This window comes from Protopterus annectens, chromosome 13.part0 (genome assembly GCF_019279795.1).
Source record: "Protopterus annectens isolate FY-2018-M chromosome 13.part0, PAN1.0, whole genome shotgun sequence".
Taxonomy (NCBI): domain Eukaryota; kingdom Metazoa; phylum Chordata; order Ceratodontiformes; family Protopteridae; genus Protopterus; species Protopterus annectens.
The window spans coordinates 1,047,221,584-1,047,239,026 of NC_056747.1; the positions used below are offsets into that span (position 1 = coordinate 1,047,221,584).

Consider the following 17,443-nt stretch of genomic DNA (forward strand, 5'->3'; position numbering starts at 1 on the left):
AGGACATAATTTTTTTTTTTGAGGGAGAGTTTTTTAAATGGACCAAACGGGTAGCGATGGGGGCATGTTGTGCCCCCACCTAGCTTCTAATATCGTCCTGTCTATATGAGACAAGAAATGTGTTTTCCTCAGAATACGCCAGATTTTGGAACCACTATAGGTGTTATTTAGACTATATTTAAATTTTTTGGACAGGGACAGAGGCTAAGTTAATGGAGTTCACTGATTATCTTAACCAAACCACTGAGTTCTTAAAGTTTACACATTGCACTACACACAAAGAAATGCATTATCTGGATGTCACCATTCAGAAAATAGGAGGAGTCAGGAAATTCAAGTCCACTATATATCGAAAGGACACTTTTTCCAATTCTTATCTTTACTTCACCAGTTCACATCCCTTCAGACAAAAAAAGAAGTATACTTAAAGGACAATTTATATGTAGTTCCAGGATGACTTCTTGGGACGAAGATTATGAGGTAAAAAGCAAAAAATGAAGGAGGTGAAGGTTGGTAGATCTGGGAAATATGGTCCTATTACTAGGTATGACATCCAACGACAGGGGGAACATTAACCCAATAAGGGATGGCACAGAAGAATTTACCAACCTAAGGGGGACTTTTGTTACAAACTTTAGTACGGATACCCCAGGCAACAAGGATGTTATTTCGAAGCACTGGCAAAAATTTGGTTGTTCTCGGATCACCACTTCAGTTCACCTACGGTTCACCTACAGGAAGGGTAGGAATTTAAAAGACTTACTGGAGAGGAGCAAGATATTGTCCAACAGGAGGAGAAATAGTACTTTTAAATGTGGGACTTTGTTACCAATGCCCCTACACTGAGAAAAAGTAGGCAGTACATACTGCAGGTAGAGGCAGAGTTATAGAAGCTAACATCATTTCCAACTGTCGTAGTGCAGGAGTTATTTACCTTGCTACCTGCCAGTACTGTGGGGCATTTTATAGAGGTAAAACTATCTGGAAGTTAAAAAGGCGGATTTATGAACATCTTAATGAAATAAGAAATAAGGACACCAAAAACGCATGAGCATTAAACAACTGCCTGTCTGATCCACTGTTTTGTATAATTTTTCTTAACCTTCTGGGTTTAGTGCCTTTGGGCTTGTGTTTGGTTTAAAGTGGAACAAGGCCACACCCCTCGCACTGCCCATAACCCCACCCATTTCTTCCCATCTTCCACCCATGTTGTGACATCATGACATCAGTTGAGGAGGAACATCATTTTCCATTCCTGATGCCTTCTTTCTGCTGATTTACTATGCTTTTCTCCATCTCTCTCTGTGTGTGTGTGTGTGTGTGTGTGTGTGTGTGTGTGTGTAGATATATATATATATATATATACCTACACACACACATATATATATATATATATATATATATATATATATATATATATATATATATATATATAAAGCATAGTAAATCCACAGATTTAATAAACTCGGACAGTCTAATTCTTATTTTGAAACAAAATACTGGAGTTTGTACAGTGTTCAGTGTTTACTGGACTACAGGGCAATCAGTTTGATTTGTGGACAGTCCACAAAAAATGGACAGGTGGCAATGCTATTCACAACTACCAGAGAAAGAACCCTTTTAATTCAAAGCCATTTTTTTAAACCTTCAAAAGACAGCCCTGCAAACTTCTACCAAACAATCCAAAAAGAAATATAACACAGTTGATACGTCCAAAAAGTTCTCTTTCCAAAAGGAAAACATATGACTATCACTGCCTCATCTCCCCTCCCCCCACAGACAGACAGACCACTAACCTTCCTCTGAAAATTACAGGAAATCTTTCCCTATATCTGCCTGCATGGCAATCAATAACATCAAAATCAAGTGTGCTTACAAGCACATATATAGGCTTCAGTGGGCATCCCCTCTCATTCTGTAGAGCCAAGTCCTCATGGACTGATAAGGAAAAGGCTTTTATTCCAGTCTTTTCCTACTTGCCACCAAGGAAGAAAGCATTTGCTGGCTGGTTCTAGACCTTTACAAACCCTATACCTTTTCTGCATATTCCAAAAACTCAGAATGCTTGCATTACACTTTATTCTCATGCATTCCTGGTCACCTTGGACCTGAAAGATGCTTACCTACACATCCCCATTCACCAAAAAAAGAGCAAACAGACCTCTAAAATACATTTGCCTTGGGACTGCGTTTTCAATTTACTTCTCTACCAGCTCTGTCTACTGCTGCAGGAGTCTACACCAAGTGCCTTGGTCCAGGAATAGCTCACTATAGGCTTCAATGCATGCACATAGACACTGACTTGGATTGTCTGATCTCAGCATATACCACTAAAAACGATTGTCTGATCTCAGCATTTAACAGTAAAAATGCTCTGGCAGCTTTGCGGTTCTCAACGAATATTCAAAAACCTAGGATTCACACCAAATATTAAAGTTATTCCTGCTCCCTTCTTACACGTTATTTATTTTTAAAGACGCCTTCTGGACACCTCTCCAATGACGGCTTTTCTTTATTTGGAAAGAAATGTTTTCTTAGCATCCTCATTTTCTTGGTCTTCCTCAACAGAATGCCCACTGCAAGAGAATGTCAGAGTTCTAGGATTCATCGCCTCCTCTGTCCTTAGGATTCCATTTGCCAAACTTCACGTCATATGAGAAAGATACAATGGTTTCTCAATCAGTTTGGGCTCCACACTCCTATCCTCTATATTTTCAAATTTCTGTCCTCAGCTTTGTTAAGCCAAACTCCTTTGGTGGGCCAATCAAGCCCTAGCGAATCCAGGAGTTAATTTCTCACCCACCAACCCTTCTCAGCCAGTGGTCAAAGCCTCAGAATTTGAAAGCTGTTTTTCAGAGTAACAATGGGCAGGAAATTTCAGAACCACAGCAAAGACACAAGCACAAACCTGGATAAATGCAATGAAAGACTTAAATTAGTTTTGGTCTCCAGCAACTATTTTTAGGAATAATGGGCAACTCCACTGTAATGTGGCACATAAATTCAGCACAACGTAAACCTACAGGCAACTTACATTCTTGTCAGAGCAAAGCACAGTGGCAGACACTGAGCAAATACACCTAGAGGTCTTCCTGCAGATAGTTCTCCAATGGAAAACACCACAAATACATCTGTTTACCTCCTAAACAGACAAATGAAGCTATGTTGCTCCAGAACACCTTGTAAAAAGGACTGGATAACAGATGCATTCTCAATACCCTGGATGGAGAGGTTTCTTCAACCTCTCCCTTTCTCCCATTTCCAAGTTCATTCAAAAGAGCAGGAAGAACTTGGTAAAGACACTTCTGGTGGCCTTTTTGGCCCAGACAACACTGGTTCTTTCTTCTCATACAACTGGCCAAGGGAAGGTACCAAAGACCTCCTTAGAGTGGACATACTCATATACGACAATGTATCGATTCGTCAATGTGGTTGATAGGCTTTTGATCCCTTTTAGCCAGCATTTTTCCCCCTGAAAACATTTTGAAGGAGGCAAGAAAACCGGATACTAAAAAATCTTAGCCAAATGGAAAAGACTTTCTTGTCTGTGCTAAAACAGAGGACAAGACTCATCTCAAGTAGGGGTACCCCTGGTTCTTCAGTTTGTGTCTTTCGGCTTTTCCTGGTTAGGGGTCACCACAGCGGAACTCCAGTCTGCTAATGATTGGTAGCGGATTTTTATGCACCGGGTTACCAGCCCTGACACACAACCTTCAACCAAGGCACGCCCCATTCATGTATGCCTCCACACAGAAGACGCTCTGAGAATCGAACGGGACAGCGTCTTGCTATGAGGCGACAATGCTACCGCAGCACCATCACTCATTTCTGGCCTAGCACACACTAAAGAAACATAAACCCTTCTTCTCCTCCTTGACTAATGTCAAACAATTTTATAGCGGGGGGGGGGGGGTTCATATCAGGCCACCAAGAAAAAAAGTGGCGTCTTCCTGAACTTTAAATTTTTTCTGGAGAAGTTAACTGCTCCTTTTGAAATTGAAGCTAGTTTGTATCTAAATTTTCTGACAAAGACTATGCTGTTGGTAGCTCTGACTTCTACTACATAGGTATCACAGTTACAGGCCGTCATGTGTATCCAGTCTTTTCTGATCTTTCACAAAGATAGGCTAGTATAAGAACCGACCTTCTGTGTATGGCTCAAGTTGTCTCTGAATTGACTTGTACTCAAACTATCAATTGATTTTCTATCTTGACCCTCAAAATAAGGGACACAGATTCTTCACTGCCTGTATTTCTATAGACAGCTGAGTTATTACTGGAAGAAGGCTAAAGACTTTAGAAACTCAAATCAACTCTGTCTTATAATGGTAAGAAGAAGGGGTAGCCAAGTATCTTAATAAAACACTTCTGAATGGCTTTCTTAAGCTGTTCAATTATACTACTCCATGCATCCTCCTCAGGATGTCAAGACATATTCTACTAGAACAGTGGTCATTTACATCATTGGGATAGGAAAAACATGCAAGTGGCAAACTGCAATCCTCTCAGAGGTCTAACCATTTCATTAAAATGGGAGGTGGCCAGTCCAAGAGTTGTAAAGATCATAGACTGAAGGAATAAAATGAAGAGAAAACTTTTGTGAAAAAAATCAATCTCGTCTTTTCTTGGTAAGAAAAGGACTCCTCAACCCCCCCCAAAAAAAAAACAAAAAAAAATTTGTCAGCATTGAAATAGATCCAGAAACTTGCAGACTGAACTTGGGACCTCCGTCTGGCCCCAGTTTCTTTCCACTGAAACTAAAACAGCTTCCTCCACTAATATGCTCAATGAAGACTAAGTAGTAGAATAAAAGAACTAGCCCTTCTGAAATCAGGCTTGAGACACTGATGGTGGGTAAATACTGCTTCCTCCAACAAAACATCCAGCTAACAGAAATTTCCTAATTTTCCTTACTAAAACTATCCTTTGAATGTTCTACATCTGGAGAGATGTTAGGAGAAAGGTGCCTGCGTAAGCATATTTTAAAGGCACAATGGCAGCTGAGACTCTCCTGATCCTGAAGCCACCAACTTTTTATCCTGTGTGTGTGGGAGTCTGCTGAAAAAACATATCAGCCTCAAAAGTACTTGTTGAAAGTTGAGTAGATCTGGAATCTGTAGAGGGAGAAGTATGCATAATCCTGCTAGAGTTGAATCTTTGAATCATCTGTTTAACCTTGTCTAATATTGTTATTTCTACCATACATGCCCTAGATTTTGTCCTCTAATGATCTGAGCTACTTCTCAGTTAAGAAAGAACTTTGTGCTTTTGGTCTTCACAGTTCAGCAGCCTATTCCTCAAGAATCTGGTTAAGACCCTTACAAAACAGACAAAAGGAATAAAATTCTTTTGGGGTTACTTGCCTACTACAACACTTCACTAGTGATTATCTGCCACTACAGGACTTAAGTTTCAAAAAATAAAATAAAAATTACCAAAGAAAGCCATAGGAATTACTTAACCTTTGTACAAAATCAATAAAAGTGAATCACACTGCAGTAAAAGTAAATTCTGGCACAACAGGGAGATGTCTGACAATGCTGATAAGAACTGAAAATAACATGGAAAAACGCAATATACATATAGAGTCCATCCTTGGAAAGTATGAAAAAAACTAGTGATGCACCCCCGAGCTCAGTACTGGGAACCCACTCTTGGTATCTAATTCAATGATGCCCATACTGGGAATAGGAAGCTTCATTTAATTAAGTTTGCATACAAATGCAAACTGGCATTTTTGTGAAATCTCACAATGATACCCAAGCATTGCAGCAGGAACAAGCTCTGGTAAACAATTGGTGTATGGAAAACGGGTTAAAATTAACTGTGAAAATGTAGTATTGCTATATTTGGTAACAAATTTTATCCATCAATATACAGTATAGCTAGTAACACAAGTCTGAAATAACAATCAGTGATCTTAGAACCTGGGGCTGATAATTCCATCTAGTTTGACAACCATGCCATAACAGTACTTAGAAAATCCTTTTATTCAGCATAACTAATACCTACAGGCATATCATCCAGGTCAAAAGAAGTTATCACTCTGTGTGCTACCCTACTTGGATCAAATGAGTATAGTGCCCCCTTTGAGATGTACTTTTCTAGACATAGTAAACAATGGGACAGGCCCAAGATGTTTTTAACCAAAGAGATTGGGATTGGTGTACACCAAAATCCTCTAAGAGGTCCATTCCCAAATACATAGCTGGCATCAGAATCATGGACTAAAACTAAATGCCAAGATATGCACAACTGCATTTTTTTTGGCAAGCATGACTTCCGTCAACTGTCACATTGAACACAAACCCCTGAACGTTGATCCTGTAGTCAGAGATCTGGGAAGCTAAGCGAAAAACAAACTGTCCTTTGATCACTACATATCCACTGTTGTAAGGTCTCCCTTTTCTATCCCAGCCAGCCAGAGCAGCTATCAGCAACAGAGTTCTCATTTCTCAACTTAAATACAGACTTCTCATTTTTTGCTTCTACCTCCAAGAAAAACACTGCCAAACTACAGATCATCTCTAATAGAATCTGCAGATTTATTACAAACTTGCCGCTTTGAGCATCACTGCATCACAGCTTCCTATTAAAATGTTAGCACTTAAAATGCTGACCGTTGAAAAGCTGAAGAGAGAGAAGAGACCGAAAACCCAGAGGAGAGCAAACTCGAAATTTGTTCTTCTCATTAAAATTTATTTTTGCAGGGGGTGTACCCCCCTCACCCCCTGAACTTATATATACCAACTCTGAGATCGCCATACATTGGAGAAATGGGAGTTTTCTTAGAAATGACATCTTGGACTTGGTTAAATTTACTCTTTTCCTTAAAACCTCTTCTTGCAGGGGGTGCAAGCCTCCCGCGCTCCCACACCCCCCAAATGTATATATACCAACTCTGTGACCACCCCTTGGAGAAAAAGGAGTATTCTGAGAAATAGCATGTTGGAATTCACTCTTCTCCTTAAAACTTCTTGCAGGGTGTGCAAGCCCTCTGTGCACCCCCTCCCCCAAACATATATACCATCTCTGAGATTGCTACACCTTGGAGAAAAGGGAATATTCCAAAAAAAGGCATCATGGATTTGCTATATACAAGTCCATTCTTGTAGCCATTCAGTCTCTGCATTTTGGGATTCACTCCAGTGGATCCTGACATTTCAGATGGTTAACTTGCATCACCCTAGAAAAAGCAACATAGTTACCAATAAAAATTATCTAACCTTCTATTAGGATCCCAACTCTACAAACTACTCTCTCCACACATTTACTCCCCTTATACAACCTGAGACAGTACACACAAGCCACACCCAACTCTCATTACCCCTAGAACCAAACTCCATAGCACCGCACGTGCACTCTCTTCTCAGGCATCTACTCTTTGATAAGCACTTCCCATCAATCTAGAGGAAGTAAACACTTGCTCCAAATTCAGAATGCTACTCGAAAAGCACTTCTTCCACACCAAATACTCCTGCTTCAGCGCAGGATGCATCACCCAATACACTGCCCCTATTTCTTTTACACATTTCTTCTCTACCTGATTTACTGAAGGTTTACCCACTTTAGAAACTAATATGCATATCTTACTCTTCTTGTTCACTAGAATGCATATATACAGTTTTTCTATGCAACTTGTCTGAATGTCTCTGTTTTTGCTTACATTTCTGTTTTTTTTTTTTTTATTTTGTGAAATGTTTTGTACTGCAGCCGGGCTGAGCCTGAACTTGGTTAGGATATTGACCAGTGCGCTACCCTGGTAAATAAATATAAAAATAAAGAATTATTTTTAATACCACACAGATGCATCTAACAATATGGTGTCTAGGTCCAAAGATGCAATCATTCCATTACACTTGGAAAGCATCAGGCCCCTTTTGGTACGCACCTGTCCAAACACTTGACAACTGTGGGTGATCAGTATGCATTCTCACAAAAATAATCAAAGATCTAAATCACCAAAACTATGCAGATTTTCTCAAAGCCTTGACCCTCAAGTTACTAACAGGCAAGCTCTGACTTTGGTATAGTGCCTCAGCAGATCCTGATCCTGTCAAACCTGATACACATTCGCCAGGTCAATGGTAGCATGAATAACTGTTCAAGGGATCTCAATCTCTTTTGCAAAATAAATAGAACATGTCGAAGAGCTATGTATGCATCACAGAAAATACTTCTTCTATGTGCAGTCTTCCACTCCACATAAAGCAAATACATCTACCCCTAAGTCATTTAACCAGATAGTGTTAACTGGTCACCCCTGAAAAGGACTGTCCCCAGGCATTATTACTATTACTCCTCTGTTCAAATGAAACTTGGAGAAATAGATGGGAAACCCAAAATTTACTCACACTGTAGCAGCAAGGTCCCTCACAGATAGGGCATTTACTTGTTGCCTCTAACATATCCCTGCTCTGTCTGCATCTGGGTTATTTTCTACACAAAATATAAGGGTTAAAAACTATTATGAAATTGTAAGGCTAGGCTTCTTAGCATCCTCAAAGATCACCAGGTTATCAAATACTGATAAACCTACAAGTCCCATGCCAACCTACATTTGTATCCACACAACATAAAATTCTCAATGTTTCTTCAGAGCAAAGATGCCATTGGATTTAAAATTTCTGTTTAGGAGAAAACACAAAGTGGATAATTAACTCTTGCACAGATCCTCCCCAAAGATGATGTAACAGTTAGATATTTGTTTCCAGTGAATGATGTCTCTTGCCCTCAAGTAACTTCTCTAACATGTAATGGAGTGATTTACTGCCAAGTGTGAAGTGGATAGGCTGAAAAATTGCATCTCTAAATCAAAGGTCTTGCTTCTCTACAGGAAAAGGTGTGGGGTTCTCTCTTACTCCAGGTGAAAGGGGAGCAGCTACCACACAGCTGAAGGAGTTTAAATACCTTGGGATCATGTTCATAAATGAGACAGAGGGGAACAGTACACTAACCAATGAACTGGTGCAGTGGCAAGTCTGATGCAGCAGGTATTGCCAGACCACAGCGATAGAGTCATAAAAAAAAAAAATCACTATACTGACCAGTTTATATCATCCTCCTCGTCAATGCTCACGTAGTTTTTGGGGACTTACTGAACAGAGGAGACCACAGATGCAAGCTGGAAAAATAAGGTTCCCTTACAGGATTGCTGAGCGCACTCTCTGTAAGAAATACTCTGGGAGAACTATGAAGTAGGTCCTCCTGCTCCTTCATGTCAAGAGCAGTCACCTACTGGGGACACTTCTGGGCATCTGAAATAGGAGGCATACCAAGCATGGCTTACTGGGAAGATCCTTAACTCAGTGAAGACAGATTATACAGTTCAGCTAGCCTGGGTATTCCTACTGATCTCACAGATAAGGTACTGACTGCTGTTAGAGCTAAGCAATTCTTTTTTGCCCTGCTCTGCTTGTAACCACCATGACCATCATCAGGGCAAGTGGCTTGAAAATTGACAAGACGAATGGACATGCAATATGCATTTCTAAACCTCTGAACATTAAAAACCTTAGCAGAGGGCCCAACACAGGGACACTTTGAATAAAAGATTTTTAGATATCAGACCTCAAAGTCAGTGATAAGCAATCTTTGACCTATTTAATAAAGTATATACCCTTGAACAAGTCTGCCTCTATGAGGAAAATCAGAAGACAACCAGTAAATCTAGTTGGAGCAAGGCAAAAACCTGGGGTCAAAAATTATTGCATTTAAGAGGTATGATGCAAGACATCAGACATACTCCTCTTCAGCTGGACATAAACTAAGTTCAACCACAAATAAGTACTTAATATGCTATAGGACAATTTCAATTACATTAGTAAGCATGGGGGGGGGCGCTTAGGAAGCTCATTTACAGGTATGAAGCAAGAAGTAATTTTTACATCTAATTTCAGGCTCAGAACAATCAGCTGCCTACTGAGAGAGACACTGTTTAAATATTTTATACACAGTGTTAAAATAACACTATTATGAAAATGCTGCCTTAGTGGCCATATAACTAAAATTAGTTTGAGGCGCCTATCAATAAAACAGTATAGGCCAAAAAAATAATGAAAATTTAAAAAAGTTTTGATTACAACTTTGGAAACTATTTAATTGGTTTTAATAGGACTGGTAACTTTATAGTCCAGTGCCTCACAACCATTAAAATGTTACCGGTTGACTACCATTCAATTTCTGTAACACTTCTGAGAACTTGTCCGGCAGGCAGGGTTAAACCAAACTTGTACAAAAAGTCTTCAAAGTGAATATCCTGATTTAAACACTAGAGACGGTTATTAAACAGAAAGGCAGGTTAGCTGGCAGGATGTAGCTGATGTCTTATAAAACTCGAGGCCCAAAGCACATACATAAAGAAGCAGACCAGTTGGCTACCAATTATAGCTGTATACAGTCAAGACTTGGGCTGTTTTTAATAAGAAAACTGACTCCTGGAAGGAGCATGGTAATCTTGCAGACACACTGTTCTGAAACCATCTAAATTCTGTGGCATGATGGAAAAGACAGACTGAAGTGGAGAGACAAACAGTTTACAATTCTGGTCATTCCCTACAGGCAATACTTCTACTGCCGGTGTGCAAATTCTGGAATACTAAAAGTAAATAAATAAAAACAGTATAAAGTAAGGTACATTGTACAAATAAAATTCGAAAACAAAATACACTGTCATATTGTAATTATGAGATCAAAGTGGTAACAGTTTACAAACGTTTGATACTGCATTGACAAAGTTATTCATGTCTCAAGTTGCACCATGTTTACCTTTCCATTCCACAAAATAGACTTAAAATACAGCAGACATAGCCTACCTAGATTTGTCTTCCTAAGAAAAACAAATCAGTGCCATAAGAGGACTATAGAGAGGCAAACAGTGCCATACAGTTGGCAAAACAGTGGAAACTAAACAGCAGGTTCAAAATCCGCAGTCACTGCATTTCAGCCCACAAAAACAATTCTCACAATCGCATCCCTGTGATCAGAATGGGACTTATTTACTGAGGGGGGATTTGAGGACTATATTTTAATCAAAAGGCATTGTTAGGGTCAATGATGGCCAGAGTAAATCATAACTCAAACATTATGGCTAAAAATCTAGGGGTGTGGCAACAACCTCAATTGACCAACACTGTTTATCGACAGGTGCTTCAAATTAATTTTAGTCGTATGGCACTAAGGCAGTATTTTCTTTAAACAATGGTGATGTAACACTATACGGGTACTAAAATATATGCAACTAATGTTGATTACTACTGAAAAAAAAATGAACAATACCTAAAACAACAGATGAACTGCCCGAAAGAATACCAGGGGATGAAATGTGACATTTCTGAATTACAGCCATCTTTCAGAACATTTTATTACACAATTCCTTTGCAAAATGCATTCTGCCACTTTAGTTTGTCATCGTCACCACAAGCTAGCAGGTCTCATTTACAATCCAGAGGTGCTATCAGTGCAAAAATAAGCCTGCTTGCCCTTTTTGGAATTAACATTGTTCTGCTTGGCAATAAATTGTACTCTGAAGGCATATGAAATAGAACAAATAATGTAATTGTAAAAGAAGCATCTATACAAACTGATATGCCTTTGAGAGAGACAATTATGCTTTGCTACTTGGTCCATCTTAAGGCATTCCCTTGTTAATTGTTTACTATACATGGTTGATTCATTGTCTTAACATATGACAGAACACTTGGATTAACCATCTTCTCTTTCTAAATGTTCCATCCTTCACACAGAGACATCAGCAAACATACAAAAGGACCTAAAAGAAGAGTCTGCGAAGTGTTTAACAATTGCTTTGTTTTCACAGTAATTCATTTTGTTCATTCCCAATTTTTTTCCTTTACGCCTGTCACAGTCACATATGTGCTTCCTTTAGTAAAAAGGAATCAATAAAAATCAGAACACTTTGTCTTCAAGAAGTCTGCCAGACATTCATATGCAAACTGGAAGTAAACAGGACCCTCCAGCTATCCTGAGTGTCTGCACAACTAACAAGTGTTGTCACAGAGGTGTAGTCATTGTAACATTAGCGCTCAGCACTTCGGTAAACTTCCATAATATGCTGTCTCAGGCAAAAGACAAATTCAAACATGGTAGCTGCCAGGCTCTGGTGTATGAGGTAACGAGGTAGTCGACCCTAGTATAGAACAAGAAAAAATCAATTTCTCTGCAGTACATTACAAGAAACAATGCTCGTCTATTTTTCTCTACAGCTCAATTAAGTTACTACATGTTTTAGAGAATGACAACCAGTAGTGGAGTCAGAAATTTACATCTTGTATTCACAAACCTCAATTTGTTAGCTCTCATACAGCACAGAACTTAAACATAATTTCAGTGGCTGCCTCATATAAACCTAAAAAAAGAGAGGTCTTTCACATGAGTACTTATACCTTTAAGATGCTTGTGTGCAGATAATCTGTGTTGCAGGTACTGGTTTAGGCAGTTTGCTTCTGGTAAAATTCTAAGTACTCTAATATAACCGCTGTGGCTTAACTCTTGCTAACAGCCACCTGTAAATGACTCCAGCTCCTGTGCATGGCTGAGATGAACTCAGTCTACATATTTTATGTAAAACATGTTACTTCTGCTGGTACTTATTTTCATAAGTTTATCAAACAAAATAGCAGAGAACCTCCTACTAATTAACTGTACAGCTGAAACTACTGCTGAGAAGGCATTAAAGATCAAGTACACTAGACATTTTACTTGTTTATTTGCATTTGTTTTCTGCAGTAGAGCACTGATTTCCATGGACCTTATTCAGACTCAGCTCAGGAGCAGTGTTTAGTTAAGTGACTTGCTCAGAGTCATACAGCTAGATAATGGAAGCCAAGGAAATCAAACCCTGCACCATTGGACCACAAGGACTTAATTCCAACAGTTTATTAAATGCTGTTGCTGGTACATGTGCTAGTTACCCTTACAGACTGATACAAACAAGAAGAGACACAGGGAACTGAACTTTGCAATGGCATCTTAGTAAAACGGTAGACTTTGTGGACGAACTACCCATTAGTCATGGAAGTATACACAGGGTGCCCTTTACTATGTTCCTTGGTGCTCTTTAAACTGGTTTGTTCACCCTGGAACTTGCAAAAACAACAACAACACACACAACTGAGTTACAACTGCAATAAACAGCAATGCTGTACTTTTCCATTTGTCTTTAGCAGGTAAACATGGCATGCTTAAATTCCTACAAGAATCAACCATGTTAAGCAAGCTGACATGGCCCTTCTTACCTTCAAATCTGTGTTGAGTATCCATATGAAGGTGCACACATTGGGGTTTCTGGGAGACATCAACACAGCAAACCCTCCAGGACCATTTTCTCCCCTAAAAGAGATATAATAGTGTCTATTACTGCTGTCAGTGATTTAACAGCATCATATGTTTAAAGAATGGAACAAACTGTTGGGGGAAGAAAACAACCTGAAACATCTGCTTTGCAGATTTCAGTTTTAAGATACATGAGCGTGGAATGCCTTAGATCAGTTTCTTTATTCTGTTTCATCAAATTTGTTTTATAGTCTGTAATACATAACAATTTGTATGCCTCTAATATTCTTAGTATCTTACACTTGTATTTCTATTTGCCCCCAAAATGCATGTAAATGTCAATTCCATCAATATGACTACAAACACTATAAAAATCACATGCTTTCTGTACCCCAACATTTTTTAGATCTGTGACAGCAAAATACACTACAAATATGTTTATTTGTCAAACTACCTGTTAAGTCAACAATGACAACACATTAGATAGCATTGGAATGATGCTGATGTAGAGTAGGGTTCACAAAAAAGAATAGCAAAGAAAAACAGTATAACTGCTTGCTGAAACATCACAAAAGAACTCGCACATTAAAGGATGAGAAAGTACAGTTGTGTACACCTACCATAAATGTAGATGTTCGAGTGTCTTCACTGTTGCAGTCATGACTGTAGGGGTTCTCCCCTGCCAGCAGGCAGCCCTCGGTCGGCCAGAATCCCAAAGTCTGGGTCCGGCGTCGGCTGTTCAACCATGCTCCCTGACGTTAGAGCGCCAGGAGTAGAAAGCTGACAGCCGACGCCATCTTCTCCAGTTTTTCTTGCCCCAGATGTCAGGAGTCTCAAAATGAAAAAGGTCCCATAACCTTTGCAAATACACCTCAGAAGAATGGTGAAAAAAGGAACTACACAAAAGTAAACATAAGAGGGGACAGGAGGGAGGGAAACCCAGACTGCAACAGTGAAGACACTAACATCTACATTTATGGTAGGTGTACACAACTGTACTATGTTCATTGTGTTTCACTGTTGCAATCATGACTGTAGGGTAGAATCCCAAAGCTGAAAGAACGGGAGGTGGTCATAAAGAAGAAGGGGCGGCTAGAAGGCCCTGCAAGACTGCAGAGGCAAAGCCTGCCCTAGACTTAGAGTAGAGAGGTAGATTGTAGTGCTTAGAGAAAGAATGCACTGAACTCCAAGTTGCAGCTTCCAAAATGTCTTTGGTAGGAACTCCCCTGAGGAAGGCCGCAAAAGTGGCAGCCGCTCTGGTGGAATGAGTCCGTATACTCCCTGGGATTTGCTTTCCATGGTGTGAATAACAAAATCTGATTCCATGAGCAATCCATTTAGAAATGGTCTGTTTTGAAATGGCTTTACCTTGGGAACTGGAAGCATAAGAAACAAACAATTGTTCTGATTTTCTGATGTCCTTGGTTCTGTCCAGGTAAAAATGTAGTTGTCTGTGTACATCCAAGGAATGTAAGATCCTTTCCCCTTTATTTTGAGGAGTGGGGAAAAAGGTTGGCAAGTGGATAGTTTGATTTAAAGCCACTATGGAAACCACCTTAGGCATGAAGGTAGGATTAGTCCTCAAAGATACCCTGTCTTGATGAAAAATAATATAAGGTTCCACAGCCATAAGAGCTTGTAACTCTGAAACTCTCCTGGCAGAGGTTAGGGCTAACAAGATAGCTGTCTTCCAAGATAAAAACTTGATGTCAGAAGAGGCAGCAGGCTCAAAAGGAAGCAAGGTTAGTTTTTCCAAAACATAGTTGAGATCCCAAGCAGGAATGGGAGGAGATCTAGGAGGTCTTAAGTTCTTAGCTCCTCTGAGAAACTGTCTCATGAGCTGGTGGGAAAAGATGGGAGGGTCTGTATTATAATGAGCAGAAATAGCAGAGGCATGTATCTTAATGGAAGAGAAAGAGACACCCTCATGTAAGAGATCTGTCAAGTAAAGTAAAATTAAGGTAATGTTAGGAAGAAGAGGATCAGAATCCTGAGCCTGCATCCAGGAACAAAATCTTTTCCATTTTCCTGCATAAGATTTTCTAGTGCTAGGACATCTGGCTTCTAAAATGACATCCATAACCTGCTTGGGTAGGAAAGAAGAAATCAAAGGCCCTGGATTAACCAGGCCGCCAGGCTGAGAGTTCTGACATGACAGTGTAGAACCTGACCCTGATGTTGGGACAGAAGGTTTGGAGACTGAGGTAAAACCCAAGGGAGCTCCAGACATAGGTTTTTTAGAGTTGGATACCAAAACTGCCGAGGCCAATTTGGAGCCAGCAAGATTATCATCTTGGGCTTCTCCTGTTTTACCTTCAATAAGACCCGTGGAAGAAGAGGAAGAGGCAGAAAGGCATTCCTCCAACTGAATGACAAGGCATCCACTTTCCAAGCTTCTCTGTGGAAAGACCTGGTGCAAAAATTTTGTAGTTGATGATTGAGATGGGATGCAAAGAGGTCTATGTGAGGACATCCCCAGACTGCTGTTATCATCCTGAATATTTTGGTGTCCAGCATCCACTCGTGTGGATCCGAAAGGTTTCTGCTCAGACTGTCTGCCAGGAAGTTTTGTTTCCCTGGTAGAAACTGAGCTTGAAGATCCAGATTGCAAGCTAGAACTGTGTTCCATAGATCCATGGCTAGTCTGCAAAGGGGGTAGGAATGAGATCCCCTTTGCTTGTTTATGTACCACATAACTGTGGTGTTGTCTGTCCGTATTAGTAGTTGTCCTGGTTGTAAAAGGTTCCTGTAGGCCAATAGAGCTTTCTGAACGGCTAACATTTCCTTTAAATTGATATGCAGGTGCTTCTGATCCTTTGTCCAAAGGCCCTGCAGACAGTTGCCCTGAAAATGGGCTCCCCAAGCATAATCAGAGGCGTCCGCGGATAGAATCTGAGTGGCAGGAGGCAGACGGAAGGGTTTCCCTTTGTTTAGAGCACATACCCTGGACCACCAAAGAAATTCCTTTTGAAGGCAAGGAAGGACGGAGATCAGCATGTCTAAACTGTGGCAATGCTGAGACCATACACTTTTTAGGTACCACTGCATTTTCCTCATGTGTAGTCTTGCATATGGTACGAGAAGGATGCAGGAGGCCATGTAACCCAAAGCCTGCAGGAATTTCCTTGCAGATAGTTGAGTTAAAGTTGCCAAGGTTTTGAAAGTTGAAGCCAACTGTAATTGTTTTTCGGATGTCAGAAATGCCATCTGGGTTGTGGTGTTTAGAAGAGCACCCAGAAAAGTTATCTGTTGTGATGGTGTCAAATTTGACTTTTTTATGTTTACAGAGAATCCCAGGAACTTGAGGAGGTTCTGTACAAATTCTAGATGCTGGAGTAAGACATCCTTGCTGTCTGCCTGAATTAGACAATCGTCCAGATAAGGGTAAATTTGAATTCCCTTGAGTCTGCAGTAAGCTACTACTGGAGCCAGGCATTTGGTGAAGACCCTGGGCGCAGTAGACAATCCAAAGGGCAGCGCAGAGAATTGAAAGTGCCTCAATCCGGCTTTGAACCGGAGGTATTTTCTGCAATCCTGCCTGATGGGAATGTGTAAATATGCCTCCTTTAAATCCAAAGTTACCATCCATGCATCTTTGGACAGCATTGGAAGTAGCTGCTGTAGAGTAAGCATCTTGAATTTTGGAATCTCTAGAAAGGTGTTCAAGACCGACAGATCCAGAATGGGTCTCCATGAGTTTTGCTTCCTTGGGACTAGAAAGAGCCTCGAGTAAAAACCTTTTCCCATCTCTGACAGTGGAACCAGTTCTATGGCATTCATAGCCAAAAGAGCTTCCACCTGGTTTAAGGCCTCCGTCCATTGATGTTTTGGAAGGTCTGGCCATCCGCTTGGCCTTGGCAAGGTATGAAAATGGAATTTGTAACCTCTTAAAACCACATCCAAAACCCACTTGTCTTGGGTTATTTGAGTCCAATTTTGATAAAAAGAGAGTTTTCCTCCGAGAGGGGCTTCCAGGCAAGAAGTTCCTGTAGCCCAACAGAGGGAGTCATTGAGTTTGTTTCCTTTGAGTTTGTGACCTGTCCTCTCCTCCCTAGGGGTGGAAGCAGTCCACTGTCTTGGTCTACAAGAAGCTTGTGTTTGAGGCCTTCCTCTGGAGCGTCTATATCTACCCCTCTGAGGCCTGTCTGAA

General features: G+C 40.3%; 1 protein-coding gene across 1 annotated transcript in view; it reads right to left on the reverse strand.

Annotated features, from left to right (window-relative positions):
• Window positions 1-10,664: 10,664 nt before the first annotated feature.
• Window positions 10,665-17,443, reverse strand: part of STARD3 (StAR related lipid transfer domain containing 3) — a gene marked incomplete in the record, with an annotated part of 483,177 nt that continues 476,398 nt past the window's right edge. Inside the window, 2 exon segments of the mRNA XM_044055044.1 lie at window positions 10,665-12,148; window positions 13,257-13,350. Coding sequence (XP_043910979.1) covers window positions 12,038-12,148; window positions 13,257-13,350 — 205 coding nt within the window.